At 46.6% G+C, this 17500-nt stretch overlaps 2 protein-coding genes across 3 annotated transcripts in view; one reads left to right on the top strand and one right to left on the bottom strand.

The window, feature by feature from the left end:
• LOC128360050 (clarin-1-like) overlaps nt 1-1830 on the bottom strand; it is a 4449-nt gene extending 2619 nt beyond the window's left edge. The window contains exon 1 of the mRNA XM_053320363.1: nt 1578-1830. Coding sequence (XP_053176338.1) covers nt 1578-1830 — 253 coding nt within the window. The remainder of the gene's footprint in view (nt 1-1577) is intronic.
• Nucleotides 1831-3618: 1788 nt separating this feature from the next.
• The window catches only part of masp1 (MBL associated serine protease 1), a 33619-nt gene continuing 19737 nt past the window's right edge, over nt 3619-17500 (top strand). The window contains exons 1-4 of one of the 2 annotated variants that reach the window (XM_053321532.1): nt 3619-3675; nt 6977-7199; nt 10535-10712; nt 12847-12978. In XM_053321532.1, the coding sequence (XP_053177507.1) occupies nt 3671-3675; nt 6977-7199; nt 10535-10712; nt 12847-12978 (538 nt within the window). In that variant the 5' untranslated portion in view covers nt 3619-3670. The remainder of the gene's footprint in view (nt 3676-6976; nt 7200-10534; nt 10713-12846; nt 12979-17500) is intronic. The other variant, XM_053321531.1, reaches the window with a different exon arrangement.

Here is a 17500-nt window from a genome sequence, read left to right on the forward strand (position 1 = left end):
GGACAAATGGAAGGAAGGAACGAACAAACAAACGAAGAAAGGAAGATAGTTTCCCTTCCTTCCTTTTGTCCTTCCTCCCTTCCTTCCTCCTTTCCTACCTTCTTTCCTCCTCTCCTACCTTCCTACCTTCCTTCCTCCCACCCTCCCTCCCTCCTTTCCTTCCTTCCTTGACTGGAGGACAACCTGTTGGATAGTGAGTGTTGAGATGAATAATTGAGAGCAGCTCATCAGACAGCAGCTCTCACTGAGACTCGCTACCTTCCTTCCTTCCTCCCTCCCTCCCTTCCTCCTTTCTTCTTCCCTTCCTCACTACCTTCCTTCCTTCCTCCCTCCCTTCCTTCCTCCTTTCCTACCTTCTTTCCTCCTCTCCTACCTTCCTTCCTACCTTCCTTCCTTCCTTCCTTTCTTTCTTCCTTCCTCCCTTCCTCCTTTCCTACCTTCTTTCCTACCTTCCTTCTCTCCATCTGTCCTTCCCTCCTTCTGTCCTTCCTTCCTTCCTTCCCTCTTTCCTCCATCCATCCTTCCTTCCTTTCCTTCCTTCATTCTTCCTCCCTTCCTTCCTTTTGTCCTTCCTCCCTTCCTTCCTTTTGTCCTTCCTCCCTTCCTTCCTTCCTTCCTCCCTCCCTTCCTTCCTTTCTTTCTTCCTTCCTCCCTCATGTCTGTCCTTCTTCCTCCCTTCCTTCCTCATTTCCATCCTTCCTTCCTCCTTTCCTACCTTCCTCCCTCCTTTTCTTCCTCCTTTCCTACCTTCTTTCCTCCTCTCCTCCCACCCTTCCTCCTCTCCTTTCCTTCCTTCCTTGACTGGAGGACAACCTGTTGGATAGTGAGTGTTGAGATGAATAATTGAGAGCAGCTCATCAGACAGCAGCTCTCACTGAGACTCGCTACCTTCCTTCCTCCTCCCTTCCTTCCTTCCTCCCTCCCTTCCTTCTTCCTCCCTTCCTCCCTCATTTCCATCCTTCCTTCCTCCTTTCCTACCTTCCTCCCCCCTTTTATTCCTTCTTCCTCCCTCCTTTCCCACCTTCTTTCCTCCTCTCCTACCTTCCTTCCTTCCTTCTTCCTCTCTTCTTTCCTCCTCTCCTACCTTCTTTCTTCCTTCTTCCTCCCTTCTTTCCTCCTCTCCTACCTTCCTTTCCTCCCTCCTTCCTCCCTTCCTCCCTCCTTTCCTACCTTCCTCCCTCCTTTTCTTCCTTCTTCCTCCCTCCTTTTCTCCCTCCTTTCCTACCTTCTTTCCTCCTCTCCTACCTTCCTCCCTCCCTTCCTTCTTCTTCCAGCTCATTAGGCAGCAGCTCAGAGAGACTCACTTTTCTTCCTTCTTCCTCCCTACCTTCCTTCCTTCATTCCTTCTTCCTCCCTCCCTTCCTTCTGTCCTTCCTTCCTTCCTTCCTCTCTCCCTCCCTCCCTCTCTTCCTCCCTCCCTTTTTAACTACATTTTAATTATGTTTACTAATATTTTCCCTTCCTTCCTCCTTTCCTACCTCCTCTCCTACCTTCTTCCTTCCTTCCTCCCTTCCTCCCTCCCTCCTTTCCTTCCTTCCTTTCCTTCCTTACAGCCTGTTGGATAGTTATAGACTCACAGGAGAAGCGGGACGGTCTCCCTCCCAGCCCGCACTGCTTCACCCTCTCCCCCTGGAACAGTCCGTAGCTCAGGCCTCCCAGGAACTTGTCGAGCTCGGGTCCGGTGGCGTTGACCAGCTCGGCCCCGGTGCGGCACAGCACGGTCCCGCGGAGCCAGAGCGGCAGACCCGCGGCCATGGCGGCCGTGAGCGCGCACGAGAAGCCCAGCAGCCCGGACACCGAGAACAGGACCTGCTTCTGACGGCTCGGCATGGCGGGACCGGGACGGAGGACGGAGGATGGGGGTCAGGCTGCTGCTGCTGCTGCTGCACGAGGACCAGAGGAGGGCTTCATCATCACCCCACCTCCTCCTCCTCCTCCTCTTCCTCTTCCTCTTCCTCCTCCTGCAGATATGAAGGAGTTGATAACGATGGAAACGAGCTGAAAGACTCCTGAATGTGGATCAGAGAAGTCCTGCAGAGGGATCAGAGAGGAGCGGAGAGAGGAGACACCTGAGGCTCCGCGCGCTGCTCCAGGTAACCATGACAACCAGGGGTTAAATTTCACAGAGGAGGAGGAGGAGGAAGAGGAGGAGGAGGAGGAGGAGGAGGAGGAGGAGCATGTCCGATCAGCCATGTGTAGTAAATAGTACTGTACACACACACACACACACACACACACACACACACACACACACACACAGTGAGGTGGTGATGTGATGTGCACGTGGCGCCCTCTAGAGGAGATTTGAGGTAAAACATTTGGAGTCATTAAATAGATGGAAGGAAACAAGGATGGAAAGAAGGGAAAAGTGATAGGAAAGAAAGGAAGGAGGGAAGGAAGGAAAGAAGGATGGACGGAAGGAAGGAAGGAAGCACGGAAGGAAGGAAAGGAAGAAAGGAAAAGAAGATGAAGGAAAGATGGAAGGGAGGAAGGAAACAAGGATGGAAAGAAGGGAAAAGTGATAGGAAAGAAAGGAAGGAGGGAAGGAAGGAAAGAAGGATGGACGGAAGGAAGGAAGGAAGGAAACAAGGAAACAAGGATGGAAAGAAGGGAAAAGTGATAGGAAAGAAAGGAAGGAGGGAAGGAAGGAAAGAAAAGAAGAGGAGGAGGAGCATGTCTGATCAGCCGTGTGTAGTAAATACTGTACACACACACACACACACACACACACACACACACACACACGGACAGTGAGGTGGTGATGTGACGGGCACGTGGCGCCCTCTAGAGGACATTTGAGGTAACACATTTGGAGTCAGCTGTCGATCAGAAATAATCAATATGAACGCTGATTATAATGTGACGTCACAGTTTATTATATTTATCTACACAGTCTGTAAAAAAAAAATAGAAACTTTAGTTGAGGTTTGTTAGTGTCCATGTGGTTCAGTTTAAATGTAAAGGGTTAAAATGTGAAAATAAACGTATGAATAACTTCACACATTCTTTTTTTGTGGACCCAGCATCAAATTTCTGCTTTTAATCCATTTAGAGAGAATATATTAGAGGATTATGGTAAAAATGTCTAAGTGGTGTAACCATAAAAACTTTGGAAGGAAAGGAGGAGGGAGGAAGTGGTGTAACCTCCCTTCCTTCTTCCTTCCTTCCTTCCCTCCCTCCCTCCCTTCTTCCTTCCTCCCTCCCGCTCTCTCTCTCTTTTTCTTTCTTTCTTTCTTTCTTTCTTTCTTTCTTTCTTTCTGTCTTCCTTCCTTCCTTCCTTCCTTTTGTGGTTACACCATTTGACATTTTCAGTCTTACTTTTGATATATATACAAATGATATAAAACCAACAAAAATACTAAATGTACATTTTAACAAACCTGATGCTGCTTTTATAACTAAACCTTATTTATCACTGAACCTGAGTTTCATGTTCAGTGAAGTAAAAGTAAAAGTACTCTGATTACTTTCCTTTACTTTAGTTTACTTTTACTTTGTTTTGACTTCTTCCGCCGCTGATTGGCTCCCGGCAGGCTCGACGTGATGACGCAAGGTGTTGAGGTACGTCACACACGTCCAGCCTGCAGCTCGTTGGCTCCGCAGCTCAGACAGAGAGGAGCCGAGCTGAGGAGAGGAGAGAGTCCCGCACGGTCCCGCACGGTCCCGCATCATGAGGTGAGGACAACACTCTGATATCTGATCGATTATAACTGTCTGATCGATGACGTCACTCTGATCGATTACGTCACTCTGATCGATCAGCTGAGCTCGAGTCTCTGTGTAACTTTCACTGTCAGGAACTTTTATTGATGCGCGCGATCATCTGATGAAGTTGATCAATAATGAGCTCATTGAAACATATTGATCATCACGCGCGTGCACCAGCCAAGAGACAGGATCACGCGCGTGCACCAGCCAAGAGACAGAAATGATTTTTTTATTATTCACATCTAAAAAGAAGAAGAAGGAGGAAAGGAGTAAGGTAGGAAGGAGGGAAGGAGGGATGAAGGAAGATTGATTGAAGTAAGGAGGGAGGAAAGGAGGAAGGAAGGAAAGGAGTAAGGAGGGAAAGAGGAAGGAAGGAAGGAAGGACTGATCGATGAGCAGCTCGGAGCTTATTGAACACTTTGATCTCTGCAGGACTGTAACTTTCACTTATTGATCGGGAACATCGCGTCAGGCTGCGCGCGACCATCCGAAGTGATCAATAACGAGCTCATCGAACATATTGATCATCACGCGCGTGCAGCAGCCACGAGACGGAAATGATTTTTTTATTAATAGGCTGATATCTGATTTGGATGTTTAGTCAGAAAGATTCAACATGTGGAAGTTTTAGTTGATCAAAGATGATGAATCAATAAGTAATAAATCAATTATCAGAAATATTTAAAAGTTTAATTTATTCATGAAAAATGCTTTAAAACGGTTAAAAGAGTTTAAATGAAGGCTGATTAGTTAACACTTAAACAGGCAGCAGTGGAAAATGAGATTTGATGTTACTAATTATGTCATTTGCACCTAAAGTAAAATATTTCCTTCATATTTTTAATATATTTTGGATTTTATGAGTTGTATCTCCACCAGGATGCTTTGCCCTTATTAAGGCATACAATGGTCATAATGGTAAAAACACTTAAATGTGTTATTTAACATAGTAAAGTTAAAGTGATACATTCTGCTCATTAATACTAGTTTCTAAACTGATTTGTGACCTACCACAAGCTTCAATTCTACCAATTAAAGGCTCATATACAATTAAACAACCACCTTAACCAATCATGCTCCTTAAAGAGTCTCCTGGTGCACGCTGCCTGTTGAAGAGGTAAAAAGATGAATGACTCGTTCACTGATATTTAATTATTAATTTAACTGTGGATCATATTGGATATAAATGAGTTTTAGAGAGCTTTAAATCATCAGTGTGATCATATTACATCCCTGAAAACCTGATGTTTAAAATCAGATCCATGTAGTACAAAGATAAACCAATGCAATGTTCAATTACTAAATATTTAGTAGCTTATTTTATGGTAGATTCCTGTTGAACATGTGCAGGTATAGAAGTCTGTAAATCTGTCAATTCATGCTTTATATATAATTATCATGCATAAAAAATAAGTTTAAAAGAGCTTCATGCAGGACCTTAAAGAAGTTGTATTCAATATGTTTATATTGAGTCCAAGGTCCAATAAAGTCTAGCTTCAAAGAATTTAAATTTTCTGGCATTTATTTGATGGTCCAGGCTTTAAAGGGTTAATCATCCACTCTTCAGAAGGAAGGAAGGAAGGAAGGAAAGAAGGAAGGAAAGAAGGACAGAGTCATCCACTCTTCTTCCAATCATCATTTTGAGTCATTTCACAAGAAGAAAGAGTCAAAATTCTCTGATTCTGATTTTTAAATGTGAATATTTTACTTTCTAGGAAGGAAGGAAGGAAGGAAGGAAGGAAAGAAAGAAGGGAGGGAGGAAGGACAGACAGATGGAAGGAAGGGAGGGAGGGAGGAAAGAAGGAAGGAAGGAAGGAAGAAGAAGAAGGGAGGGAGGAAGGACAGACAGAAGGAAGGAAGGAAGGAAAGAAGAAGAAGGGAGGGAGGAAGGACAGACAGAAGGAAGGAAGGAAGGAAGGAAGAAGAAGGGAGGGAGGAAGGACAAACAGAAGGAAGGAAGGAAGGAAAGGAAGGAAGGAATGATGGAAAGAAGAAGGGAGGGAGGAAGGACAGACAGAAGGAAGGAAGGAAGGAAAGAAGAAGGGAGGGAGGAAGGATAGACTGTTTATACTGTACCTTCCTTCCTTCCTTCCTTCCTCCTTCTTTCCTTCCCCCTTCCTTCCTTCCTCCTTCTCTCTTTCCCTTCTTTCTTTTCTCTGTCCTTCTTTCTTTCTTCCTTTCCTTCCTTCCTTCCTCCCTTCCTTCCTTCCTTCCTTCCTTCCTCTCTACCTCCTTTCCTTACTTCTTCCTCCCTCCTTCCTTCCTCTCTCCTTTCTTTACTTCTTCCACCCTCCTTTCTTTACTTCTTCCTCCCTTCCTTCCTTGACTGAAGGACAACAGGAGGGTTAATATATTGATTATATTGAACTGGTCGTAACCTCCATGATGTCTTGCTGCGGAGTTCAGTCTGAATTTAAACCTGATGCTGCTTTTAAATCTAGTTTCACTGATTGAGACACTTGGAGGTTTCCTTATTCCTTTCCTTCCTTCCTACCTTCTTTCCTTCCTCCTTTCCTCCCTCCCTCCTTACTCCTTTCCTTCCTTCCTTCCTTCCTTCCTTCCTCTTTTCCTCCTTACTCCTTTCCTTCCTTCGTTCCCTCCTCCTTTCCTTCTCTCCTAAATTCCTTTCTCTTTTGTCTCATTTCCTTCCTTTCTACCTTCCCTCCTTCCTCCTTCCCTCCCCTCCCTCCTTACTCCTTTCCTTCCTTCCTTCATCCCTCCCTCCCTCCCTCCTTACTCCTTTCCTTCCTTCCTTCCGTCCTCTTTTCCTCCTTACCCCTTTCCTTCGCTCCTTTCTGCCCTCCTTCCTTCCTCCTTTCCTTCTCTCCTTACTTCCTCCCTCCCTCCCTCCTTACTCCTTTCTTTCCTTCCTTCCTTCCTTCCTCCCTCTTGTCATCCTTACTCCTCTCCTTCCTTCCTTCCTTCCTTCCTTCCTTCCTTCCTTCCTTCCTTCCCCCTTTCCTTCTCTCCTGAATTCCTTCCTCTTTTTGTCCTTACTCATTTCCTTCCTTCCTTCCTCCTTTCCTCCCTCCATCCTTACTCCTTTCCTTCTCTCCTTCCTCTTTTCCTCCTTTCTCCTTTCCTTCCTCCTTTCCTCCCTCCCTCCTTACTCCTTTCCTTCCTTCATCCCTCCCTCCTTACTCCTTTCCTTCCTTCATCCCTCCCTCCCTCCTTACTCCTTTCCTTCCTTCCTTACTTGACCTGAGGAAGGAAGGAAGGAAGGAGGGTTAATGACGAGGAAGCTAACCTCCGTCTCCTCATCCTGCAGGTTCTTCTCGCTCTCGCTGGTTTTCGTCTTCGCGGTCGACGCTCAGCTTCTCTCCGGGTCAGAGATGTACGGCAGCCTGCAGTCGCCCAACTTCCCGGAGCCGTATCCCCGGGAGACGGAGCTGCGCTGGAACGTCAGCGTTCCCGACGGCTTCCAGATCAAACTGTACTTCAGCTACTTCGACCTGGAGCCGTCGTACCTGTGTGAGTACGACTACGTCAAGGTGAGAAGCATTGCATCATGGGTACTCTTACATCATCATCATCATCATCGTTTCTTTTTCAGTTCAGAAACTTTAACTTAGAAGCAGCTATACTGGGAGGGAGGAATGAAGGAAGGAAGGAAGGAAGGAAGGAAGGAAGGAAGGAGGAGGGAGGACGACACGAGGGTTAACGTGGAGAAACGTAATGTTTGCTGACAGGTCAAGGAAGGACAGAAGGAAGGTAAGGAGTAAGGAGGAAAAGAGGAAGGAAGGATGGAAGGAAGGAAGGAAAGGAAGGAAAGGAGTAAGGAGGGAGGGAGGAAAGGAGGAAGGAAGGAAGGTAGGAAGGAAGGAAAGGAGTAAGGAGGGAGGGAAGGAGGGAAATGAGTAAGGACAAAAGAGGAAGGAATTTAGGAGAGAAGGAAAGGAGGAAGGAAGGAAGGAAGGAAGGAAGTAAAGGAGTAAGGACGAAAAGAGGAAGGAAAGAGGAAAGAAGGGAGGGAGGAAAGAAAGGAGTAAGGAGGGAGGGAGGACGGAAGGAAGGAAAGGAGTAAGAATGAAAAGAGGAAGGAAGGAAGGGAAGGAGGGAGGGAAGGAAGGAGGGAAATGAGTAAGGACAAAAGAGGAAGGAATTTAGGAGAGAAGGAAAGGAGGAAGGAAGGAAGTAAGGAGTAAGGACGAAAAGAGGAAGGAAAGAAGGAGGGAGGGAGGGAGGGAGGAAGGAAGGAAGGAAAGGAGTAAGGAGGGAAGGAAGGAGGGAAATGAGTCAGGACAAAAGAGGAAGGAATTTAGGAGAGAAGGAAAGGAGGAAGGAAGGAAGGAAGTAAAGGAGGAAGGACGAAAAGAGGAAGGAAAGAAGGAGGGAGGGAGGGAGGAAAGAAGGAAAGGAGTAAGAACGAAAAGAGGAAGGAAGGAAGGAAGGAAAGGAGTAAGGAGGGAGGGAGGAAGGGAAGGAAAGAAGGAAATGAGTAAGGTCAAAAGAGGAAGGAATTTAGGAAGGAAGATAGGAAGGAAGGAAGGAAAAAGGAGTAAGGCTGAAAAGAGGAAAGTAGAAGGAAGGAGGGAGGGAGGAAGGAAGGTGGGAAGGAAGGAAGGGAGGAAGGAAGGAAAGAAAGGAGTAAGGAAGGAAGGAGGGAGGGAGGAAGGAAGGTGGAAGGAAGGAAGGAAGGAAGGAAGGAGGAGGGAGTACTGAAGTGACTCTGCTTTAGCTGAAAGACTCAACAACACACACACACACACACACACACACACATTCATATTCAAATGGTGTCACTGGGCGCCGTAGCAACGCACCGTGGCAACAAGCAGCTGCAACACAAAAGAGGCCAGCTGACTGCCTTCCCATAATGCACTGCTCTCTGCTCTGTGTGCGGCTAAAAGTCTGAATCAAGTGACCCGACCGGAAGTTCCCACAGTCTGCTGGGGGCCCTGAAGGCAGCACGTCAACCAGGGCGGGTCAGACGTGTCCACACAGCTACCATAGCAACCACCCGGCAACCATCTAGTTACAGACTACTCAACCGTCACCTAGCAACCACATAGCAACACCCGTCAGAGTCAGTAAAACTTTATTGTCCATCACACAAACAGACACATATCATCATCGGAGCGTCGCCAAGCACCATAGCAACCACCCTAGCAACCATCTAGTTACAGACTACTCAACCGTCACCTAGCAACCACATAGCAACACCCGTCAGAGTCAGTAAAACTTTATTGTCCATCACGCAGCAGTGGAGTGAAAAACAGACATATATCATCATCGGAGCGTCGCCAAGCACCCTAGCAACCACCCTAGCAACCACCCTAGCAACCAGAAAGCTCTGTCTTTATTCCACTTATTTATTTCTGTTTAAACAAATGACATGAGGCTGTTACAGTCTCTCTAATGATTGTGACTCTTTTATCTTTTTAATATTGAGTTCATGTTGCTGTCCAATAAAGAACAGATGAATATATTTAAAATAATATAATATAAAATAAAATAAAATGAAATAAGACGTATGATGAAGAGAATCACCAGTTTTCTGCTGTTTTAATGTTATGGTTTGTTAAAGAAGCTGCTGAGAGGCGATGGGTACTAATGAGATGATATGGTCTGTTCACACACACACACACACACACACACACACACACACACACACACACACACACACACACACACACACACACACACACACACACACACACACACACACACACACACACATACACACACACACACACACACACACATACACACACACACACACACACACACACACACACACACACACACACACACACACACACACACACACACACTATAAGCCTGTTAACCTGCTGCTAAATGAATGAACCCACAAACACTCACTTTGTCTGTCTTTGTTTTAGTGTGACCGACCGATTCAACTGTGTGTGTGTGTGTGTGTGTGTGTGTGTGTGTGTGTGTGTGTGTGTGTGTGTGTGTGTGTGTGTGTGTGTGTGTGTGTGTGTGTGTGTGACCTGCTGTTCATTGACACTCAGTGCTGGTGAATGTCAGATAAGAGCCTGCAGTGAATGTTAAAACACTCTGCTGAATGTGAAGGGAGGAGAGCTCTGAGCCTGTTACAGCTCTACACACTCTAATCACTGGGTTTAGTTTTATATAAGATTATAAAATGTTCCTTATTTAATGTTTACTTAACTTTCTCAAATAAAAGTTGCTCATTTTGCTGTTGGAAGTCTCTCAAAGAAGCGACCCAGACCTAAAGACATATTGTATAGTGCTCTGTTAAAAGCCTGAAAGACTCTTTAATTATTAAAATGAATTAAACTTCATTTTTCATGTCCTTTAGATCTTTAGGGAGGAAGGAAAGGAGGAAAGGAGGGAGGGAGGAAGGACAAAGGAAAGGAGGGAGGGAGGAAGGGCAGAGGAAAGGAGGGAGGGAGGAAGGGCAGAGGAAAGGAGGAAGGTAGGAGGAAGGAAGGAAGGAAAGAAGGGAGGGAGGAAGGACAGAGGAAAGAAGGGAGGGAGGAAGGACAGAGGAAAGAAGGGAGGGAGGAAGGACAGAGGAAAAAAAGGAAGGTAGGAAAGGAGGGAGGAAGAAGGAAGGAAGGAGGGAAGGAAAGGAGGAAGAACAGAGGAAAGAAGGAAGAAAAGCGGACAGAGGGAGGAAAGAAGGAAGGGAGGGAAGAGAGATGAAGGAAAGAAACAGAAGGAGGAAGGAAAGGAGGAAGGACAGAGGAAATTAGGAAGGAAGGGATGAAGGGAAGGAAAGGAGGAAGGAGGGAGGAAGGAAGGACAGAATGAAGGAAGATATCAAAAGCAGAGATCTGACTCTTCCCTGTTCGTTGAAGTGATTTCTGATGTTATATATTCTGAAACCTCCGTCCAGGTGGAGGCGGAGGGGGAGATGCTGGCGTTGTTCTGTGGACGGGAGGACACGGACACGGAGGCGGTGCCGGCTCAGCAGGTCATCACCTCCCCCAGAAACTCCCTGAGCGTCCTCTTCTCCTCAGACTTCTCCAACGAGGAGCGCTACTCTGGATTCATGGCTCACTACAGCGCCGTGGGTGAGGAGTCAAACATTTTACACATGAAATATAATATATAACAGTCACATGTGCTGGTTGGAAGTAAGGAAGGAAGGGAGGAAGGAAGGAAGGAAGGGAGGAAGGAAGGAAGGAAGGAAGGAGGGAAGGAAGGAGTCAAACACTTTACACATGATATATAATATATAACAGTCACATGTGCTGGTTGGAAGGAAGGAAGGGAAGGAAGGAAGGGAAGGAAGGAAGGTAGGAAAGGAGGGAGGAAGAAGGAAGGAAGGAGGGAAGGATAGAAGGAAGGAAAGGAGGAAGGACCTCTGAGCGTCCTCTTCTCCTCAGACTTCTCCAACGAGGAGCGCTACTCTGGATTCATGGCTCACTACAGCGCTGTGGGTGAGGAGCGTCTAACTGTAAATACACTTAACACATGCATATAGGTTATTATAACGGCTTTACAGGAGATCAGGGGGGCTCTGTAACCTAGCAACCACATGACAACACCAAACAGTCGGACTCAAAAGAATTTAAACTTTATTGTCCATCTTAACTCGGACAGAAATATGTTTTAGAAATAAAAACGCAGCACACACAGGGTTAAGAACACACATATGCACATCATCCTAGCAACCACCTAGCAACCACCTAGCAACCACCTAGCAACCATCTAGCAACCACCTAGCAACCATCAAGCAACCACCTAGCAACCACCTAGCAACCACCAAGCAACCACCTAGCAACCACCAAGCAACCACCAAGCAACCATCTAGCAACCATCTAGCAACCACCTAGCAATCACCAAGCAACCATCTAGCAAACACCAAGCAACCACCTAGCAACCACCTAGCACAAACAGCCTAGAAACCACCAAGCAACTACCTAGCAACCACCTAGCACAAACAGCCTAGAAACCACCTAGTAACCACCTAGTAACCACCTAGCAACCACCAAGCAACCACCAAGCAACCACCAAGCAACCACCTAGCAACCACCAAGCAACCACCAAGCAACCATCTAGCAAACACCAAGCAACCACCAAGCAACCACCTAGCACAAACAGCCTAGAAACCACCTAGCAACCACCAAACAACCACCTAGCAACCACCAAGCAACCACCAAGCAACCACCTAGCAACCTCCAAAGCAACCACCAAGCAACCACCAAGCAACCACCTAGCAACCACCAAGCAACCACCAAGCAACCACCAAGCAACCACCAAGCAACCATCTAGCAACCACCAAGCAACCACCTAGCAAACACCAAGCAACCACCTAGCAACCACCAAGCAACCACCAAGCAACCACCTAGCAAACACCAAGCAACCATCTAGCAAACACCAAGCAACCACCTAGCAAACACCAAGCAACTATCTAGCAACCACCAAGCAACCACCAAGCAACTATCTAGCAACCACCAAGCAACCACCTAGCAACCACCAAGCAACCACCAAGCAACCACCTAGCAAACACCAAGCAACTATCTAGCAACCACCAAGCAACCACCAAGCAACTATCTAGCAACCACCTAGCAACCACCAAGCAACCACCTAGCAACCACCAAGCAACCACCTAGCAACCATCTAGCAACCACCAAGCACAAACAGCCTAGAAACCACCTACCATCACCATGCTGAACATCTGCAGCAGTCACATAGCAACAGCTACGCCTGTCTGTATGTGTGATGCTGCTGATACTGTGAGTCGAAGCTTGCTATCACACTGTATTTAAAACTTCCTCGCACAGTGATCATGTGATTATTGAAGTGAATCGCATAGCAACCTGGTATCACCATGGCAACCTCCACTTACCTGCCCTCTAACAGTCAGCTGGAACCAGAGAGTATTTGGTGGTTTTGTGTCATAACAACCAAAATCATGATTTAAATTGTTGCCGATTAGTTTTGTGTTGATCAACTAATTGATTGACAGATCCGAACCTCATCATCTCTCTCTTTTCTTTAATTCTTTGTGTTTCTTTCCTCCCTCTCTTTTTCATTTCCAGTCATTTATTTTTGTTTCTCCACTTTTTTGAAGGCTTTTGGGAGATTCTGTGTCTGGTTTCTACTGAGTTGACAGCAGAGAGACGACAGGAAATGAGAAACAACCAGGGGACGTTGTGGTTCATGTCCGTCCCGTCTGACTTGTCTCTGTCTCTGTTTCAGACGTAGACGAGTGCAGAGACCAAAGTGACGAGGATCTGATCTGTGACCATTTCTGTCACAACTACATTGGAGGATACTACTGCTCCTGTCGCTATGGTTACCTGCTGCACTCGGACAACCGCACCTGCAGAGGTGAGTCTGAGCTGAGACGCCTTAAATGTTAAATATTATGAATGTGATAAGATGCTTTAAAGGTGCAGTCTGTAGAGTTTAGTGGCATCTAGAGGAACATACGTGGCAGAAATAGGATATAGTATTCATAAGTATGTTTTAATTAGTGTTTCATCACCTGGAAATAAGAATAGTTGTCGTCATTCAGCTGGAGTGTGACTGATAGCAGCAGCTGTATTAAAGACCCAGAAAGACTTTCTCTTGTTTGTGAATCTATCGTCACAGAAAATTCCAGCACAGCATTAAAATGTTATAATCGCCTAAAAGAAAGTCACCTCACCTACAGACCCCCCCCCCCCCCCAACACACACATACACACACACACACACACACACACACACACACACACACACACACACACACACACAGAAACAACATTAGCCCTTAAACAGGCCTTACTAGTTATGTCATTTGCACCTAAAGTAAGGAAGGAAGGAAGGAAGGGAAGGACAAGAGGAAGGAAGGGAAGCAAGGGAGGAAGGAGGGAGGAAGGAAGGAAGGGAGGAAGGAGAGAGGAAAGGGAGGAGGGAGGAAGGAAGGAAGGAAGGAAGAAAGAAAGAAAGGAAGGACAGAGGAAGAAAGGAAGGACAGATGAAGGAAGGAAGGAAGAAAGGAAGAAAGGACAGAAGGAGGGAACATTTACCCTAACAGCTGAACTTAGATCTGAAAGAAGGAAGGAAGGAAGGAAGGAAGGACAGAGGAAGGAAGGAAGGAAGGACAGAGGAAGGAAGGCAGGAAGGACAACACGAAGCTTAAAGAGTCTGTATCTCCTGGTGCACGTTGTCTGTTTAAGGGTTAGACTGAACCAAACAGAAAGAAAGAGCACACTGAACAGAGAACAGTCAGCAGCAGATTATTTGACCACTGGACCGATTCAAAGGAAATCCCCCAGTATGTAAAGACTGAAGACAGAGCCCCCCCCCCCCCCTCCCATCCAACCCCCCCACCCCCCAAACCCCACAGCAGGAGGTGCAAACCCAGCTGCACTTTTCAACCACCTGCCAACTGCACCAAGACATCAGAGACATCAGATTACAGCCACCCAGAAAGACTTTCAGATCATGTGTGATAACAAGTACCAACACAGCAGGAAGACCAACGTGTCCAACGGAGAAACTGACCTAACCCTTCACACTGTGCTAAGGAAGGAGGGAAGGAAGGAGGGAATGAAGGAATGAAGGAAGGAAGGAAGGAAGGAAGCAACCCTTCACACTGTGCTGATCTCCATGTAGGCTCAGTGACTGATGAGGTTTGGTAAGATTAACAATTCATCAGGTTTGTTAAAATGTGCATTTAGTATTTTTGTTGGTTGGCTGAAAATGTCAAATGGTGCAACCACAAATGATAAATATTACATATTTTATCTACCTAGAAAGAAAGATAAAGGAGAAAGAGGAGGAAGGAAGGAAGGAAGGAAGGAGGGAAAGAAGGAAGGAAGTAAGGAGGGAAGGAGGGAAGGAAGGAAGCAAGGAAGGAGGGAGGAAGGAAGGAACGAACGAAGGAAGGAAGGAGGAAGGAAGGAGGGAAGGAAGGAAGGAAGGAAGGAACGAAGGAACGAACGAAGGAACGAACGAAGGAACGAACGAAGGAACGAATGAAGGAACGAAGGAAGGAAGCAAGCAAGGAAGGAAGGAAGGAAGGAAAGGAAGCAGTCAGGTTCCTGATCTCCAGATCAAATGTAATATTTAGAACAATAGTATTCCATTAGCTTTATTTAATATAAAAGTTATAATGTAAGATCATGCCACACTAGTTGGTATGATGTTAGGTAGGAAGGAAGGAAGGAAGGAAGGATGTAAGATCATGTCTAACTAGTTGATATGATGTTAGGTAGGAAGGAAGGAAGGAAGGAAGGATGTAAGATCATGCCAAACTAGTTGATATGGTGTTAGGAAGGAAGGAAGGAAGGAAGGAAGGATGTAAGATCATGCCAAACTAGTTGATATGGTGTTAGGAAGGAAGGAAGGAAGGAAGCATAAAAGCCTGAAAGTGTGTCCTGCTCCTTTAAAGCTCCTCTGGATGGAGATGGAGGTGAATGTGATGTTTGTGTGAAACCACTGCAGCGTTCGGTGGGGTTGGGGACTGTGACTTGTTGACATCAGACTGTAATCAGGATCAAGCTGCTGGAATTCAAATCTCCTCTGAAAGGAAGGAGTAGGGTTAGAGTTCAACACGGAGACGTTTGAGCTCATTACGTCACAAAACCTCCAAAAGCTCCAAAAGCTCCAAAAGCTCCAAAAGCTCCAACACACAGTCCCGGAGTTTAAGTGAAGTCAAGAGAAACGCTCAGGGTCAACTCACATCCACTTTACCCTTCTACCAGCTCCTCCCCTCCTTCCTCCCTTCCTCCTTCCTCCCTCCCTCGCTCCCTTCCTCCCTTCCTTCCTTCCTCCCTCCCTCGCTCCCTTCCGCCTTCCTCCCTCCCTCGCTCCCTTCCTTCTTTCTTCCGTCCTTCCTTTTCTTCCTCCCTCCCTCCTAACTTCCTTCCCTCTTTCCTTCCTTCCTCCTTTCCTTCCTCCCTTCCTTCCTTCCTTCTTCCTCCCTTCCTTCTTTCTTCTGTCCTTCCTTTTTCAAGAGAAACGCTCAGGGTCAACTCACATCCACTTTACCCTTCTACCAGCTCCTCCCCTCCTCCTTCCCTCCCTCCTTCCCTCCTTTCCTTCCTTCTTTCCTCACAGGGTCAACTCACATCCACTTTAACATTCTACCAGCTCCTCCCCTCCTTCCTCCCTTCCTTCCCTCCTTCCTTCCTCCCTCCCTCCCTCCCTCCTTCCTTTTCTTCCTTCCTCCCTCCTACAGGGTCAACTCACATCCACTTTGCTGTTCTACAACATAACACACCTCCTTCCCTCCTTCCTTCCTTCCTTCTGTCTTTCTGTCCTTCCTTTCTTCCTTCCTCCCTCCCTCCTTTCCTCCCTCCTTTCCTTCCTTCCTTTCCTTCCTTCTTTCTTCCCAGGGTCAACTCACATCCACTTTACCCTTCTACGATATAACACACCGATCCTCCCTCCCTCCTTCCTTTCTCCCTCCTTTCCTTCCTTCTTTCCTTCCCTCTTTCTTCCGTCCTTCCTTTTCTTCCTCCCTCCCTCCTTCCTTCCTTCCTCCCTCCCTTCCTTTCTTCTTTCCTTCCTTTTCTTCCTCCCTCCCTCCTAACTTCCCTCCCTCCTTCCTTCCTTCTTCCCTTACTCCCTTCCTTTCCTTCCGTCTTCCTCCCCTCCTTCCTCCCTCCCTCCTTTCCTTCCTTCCTTCCGTCCCTCCTAACTTCCTTCCCTCCTTCCTTCCTTCTTTCTTCTGTCCTTCCTTTTTCAAGAGAAACACTCAGGGTCAACTCACATCCACTTTACTGTTCTACAACATAACACACCTCCCTCCCTCCCTCCTTCCTCCCTCCCTCCTTCCTCCCTTCCTTTCCTTCCTTCTTTCCTCCCAGGGTCAACTCACATCCACTTTAACCTTCTACAACATAACACACCGATCAGCTTAATACTGAGAACGCCCCCATCATGCCACCAGCTCTGACCCAAAGACCTCTACAGGAGCCCCTCTGGAATCTGGCACCAAAACATTAGCAGCAGATCCTTTAAGTCCTGTAAGTGGTGAGGGGGTTCGGGTTAGTGAGGGGGGGCCTCCGTGGATCCGATTAGTTTTTCTACAGATGCTCGATCGGATTGAGATGCAGGGAACATGGAGGCCGAGGCGACACTTTGAACTCAGGGAAGTTTCATTGTGTTTAACAGTTTTTATTAGGGCTGTCAAACGATTAATTTTTTTAATCGAGATTAATCGTAGAATTTCCATAGTTAATCACGATTAATGGCGTTTTGAGTTGCGTGTTTAAAATCCTGTTATTTTCCATTTGAAGGCAGTTTTAAGCCCATAATGTAAAGCATTTCTTACCAGAGTGTCTTAACTGGGAATCAATCACGGCTCTGCTGCGACTCCCACACTCCAAAATGGTCCTTTGGTGGAGCTGAGGCTGGCTTGGCTGCACCTGGGTGTTTAGCGTGGAGGTGCTAACTCAAACTCCACGTACTCCGGTGGTAGTTAAACTCCGTTTGACACAGGTTGCATTTTACTTTTGACTTGTCAACTGAAGCGTCTGGAAGTGTTTTAAAGTTAAACAAGCCGTTCAAAAGTCCAGTAGCTCTCTTACTTTCCATCAGCGCGGTAGGTTTACTGCAGGAGGCCACTTCAAAGCATAGCGCTACAGCTAGAGGAGCCGTCTACGGGGGAGTAGAAGGGACAAAAAGGCTTGCAACATTAAAATGAGATTAAAAAAAATTAATGCGTTATGGATTGCATTAATCTAATCGCGATTAACGAGTTAACGCTGACAGCCCTAATTTTAATTCATACCTGGAAGCTGCCCAGTATGAGTAATGGCTCGGGGTAAGGACCTTGCTCAACAGTGCCTCAGTAGTGCTAATAAGGGAGGAGCAAGTTCTACTGTTTTCACTTATCTCAGCCAGATGTGTCCTCCCAG

This window comes from Scomber japonicus, chromosome 6 (genome assembly GCF_027409825.1).
Source record: "Scomber japonicus isolate fScoJap1 chromosome 6, fScoJap1.pri, whole genome shotgun sequence".
NCBI classification, from domain to species: domain Eukaryota; kingdom Metazoa; phylum Chordata; class Actinopteri; order Scombriformes; family Scombridae; genus Scomber; species Scomber japonicus.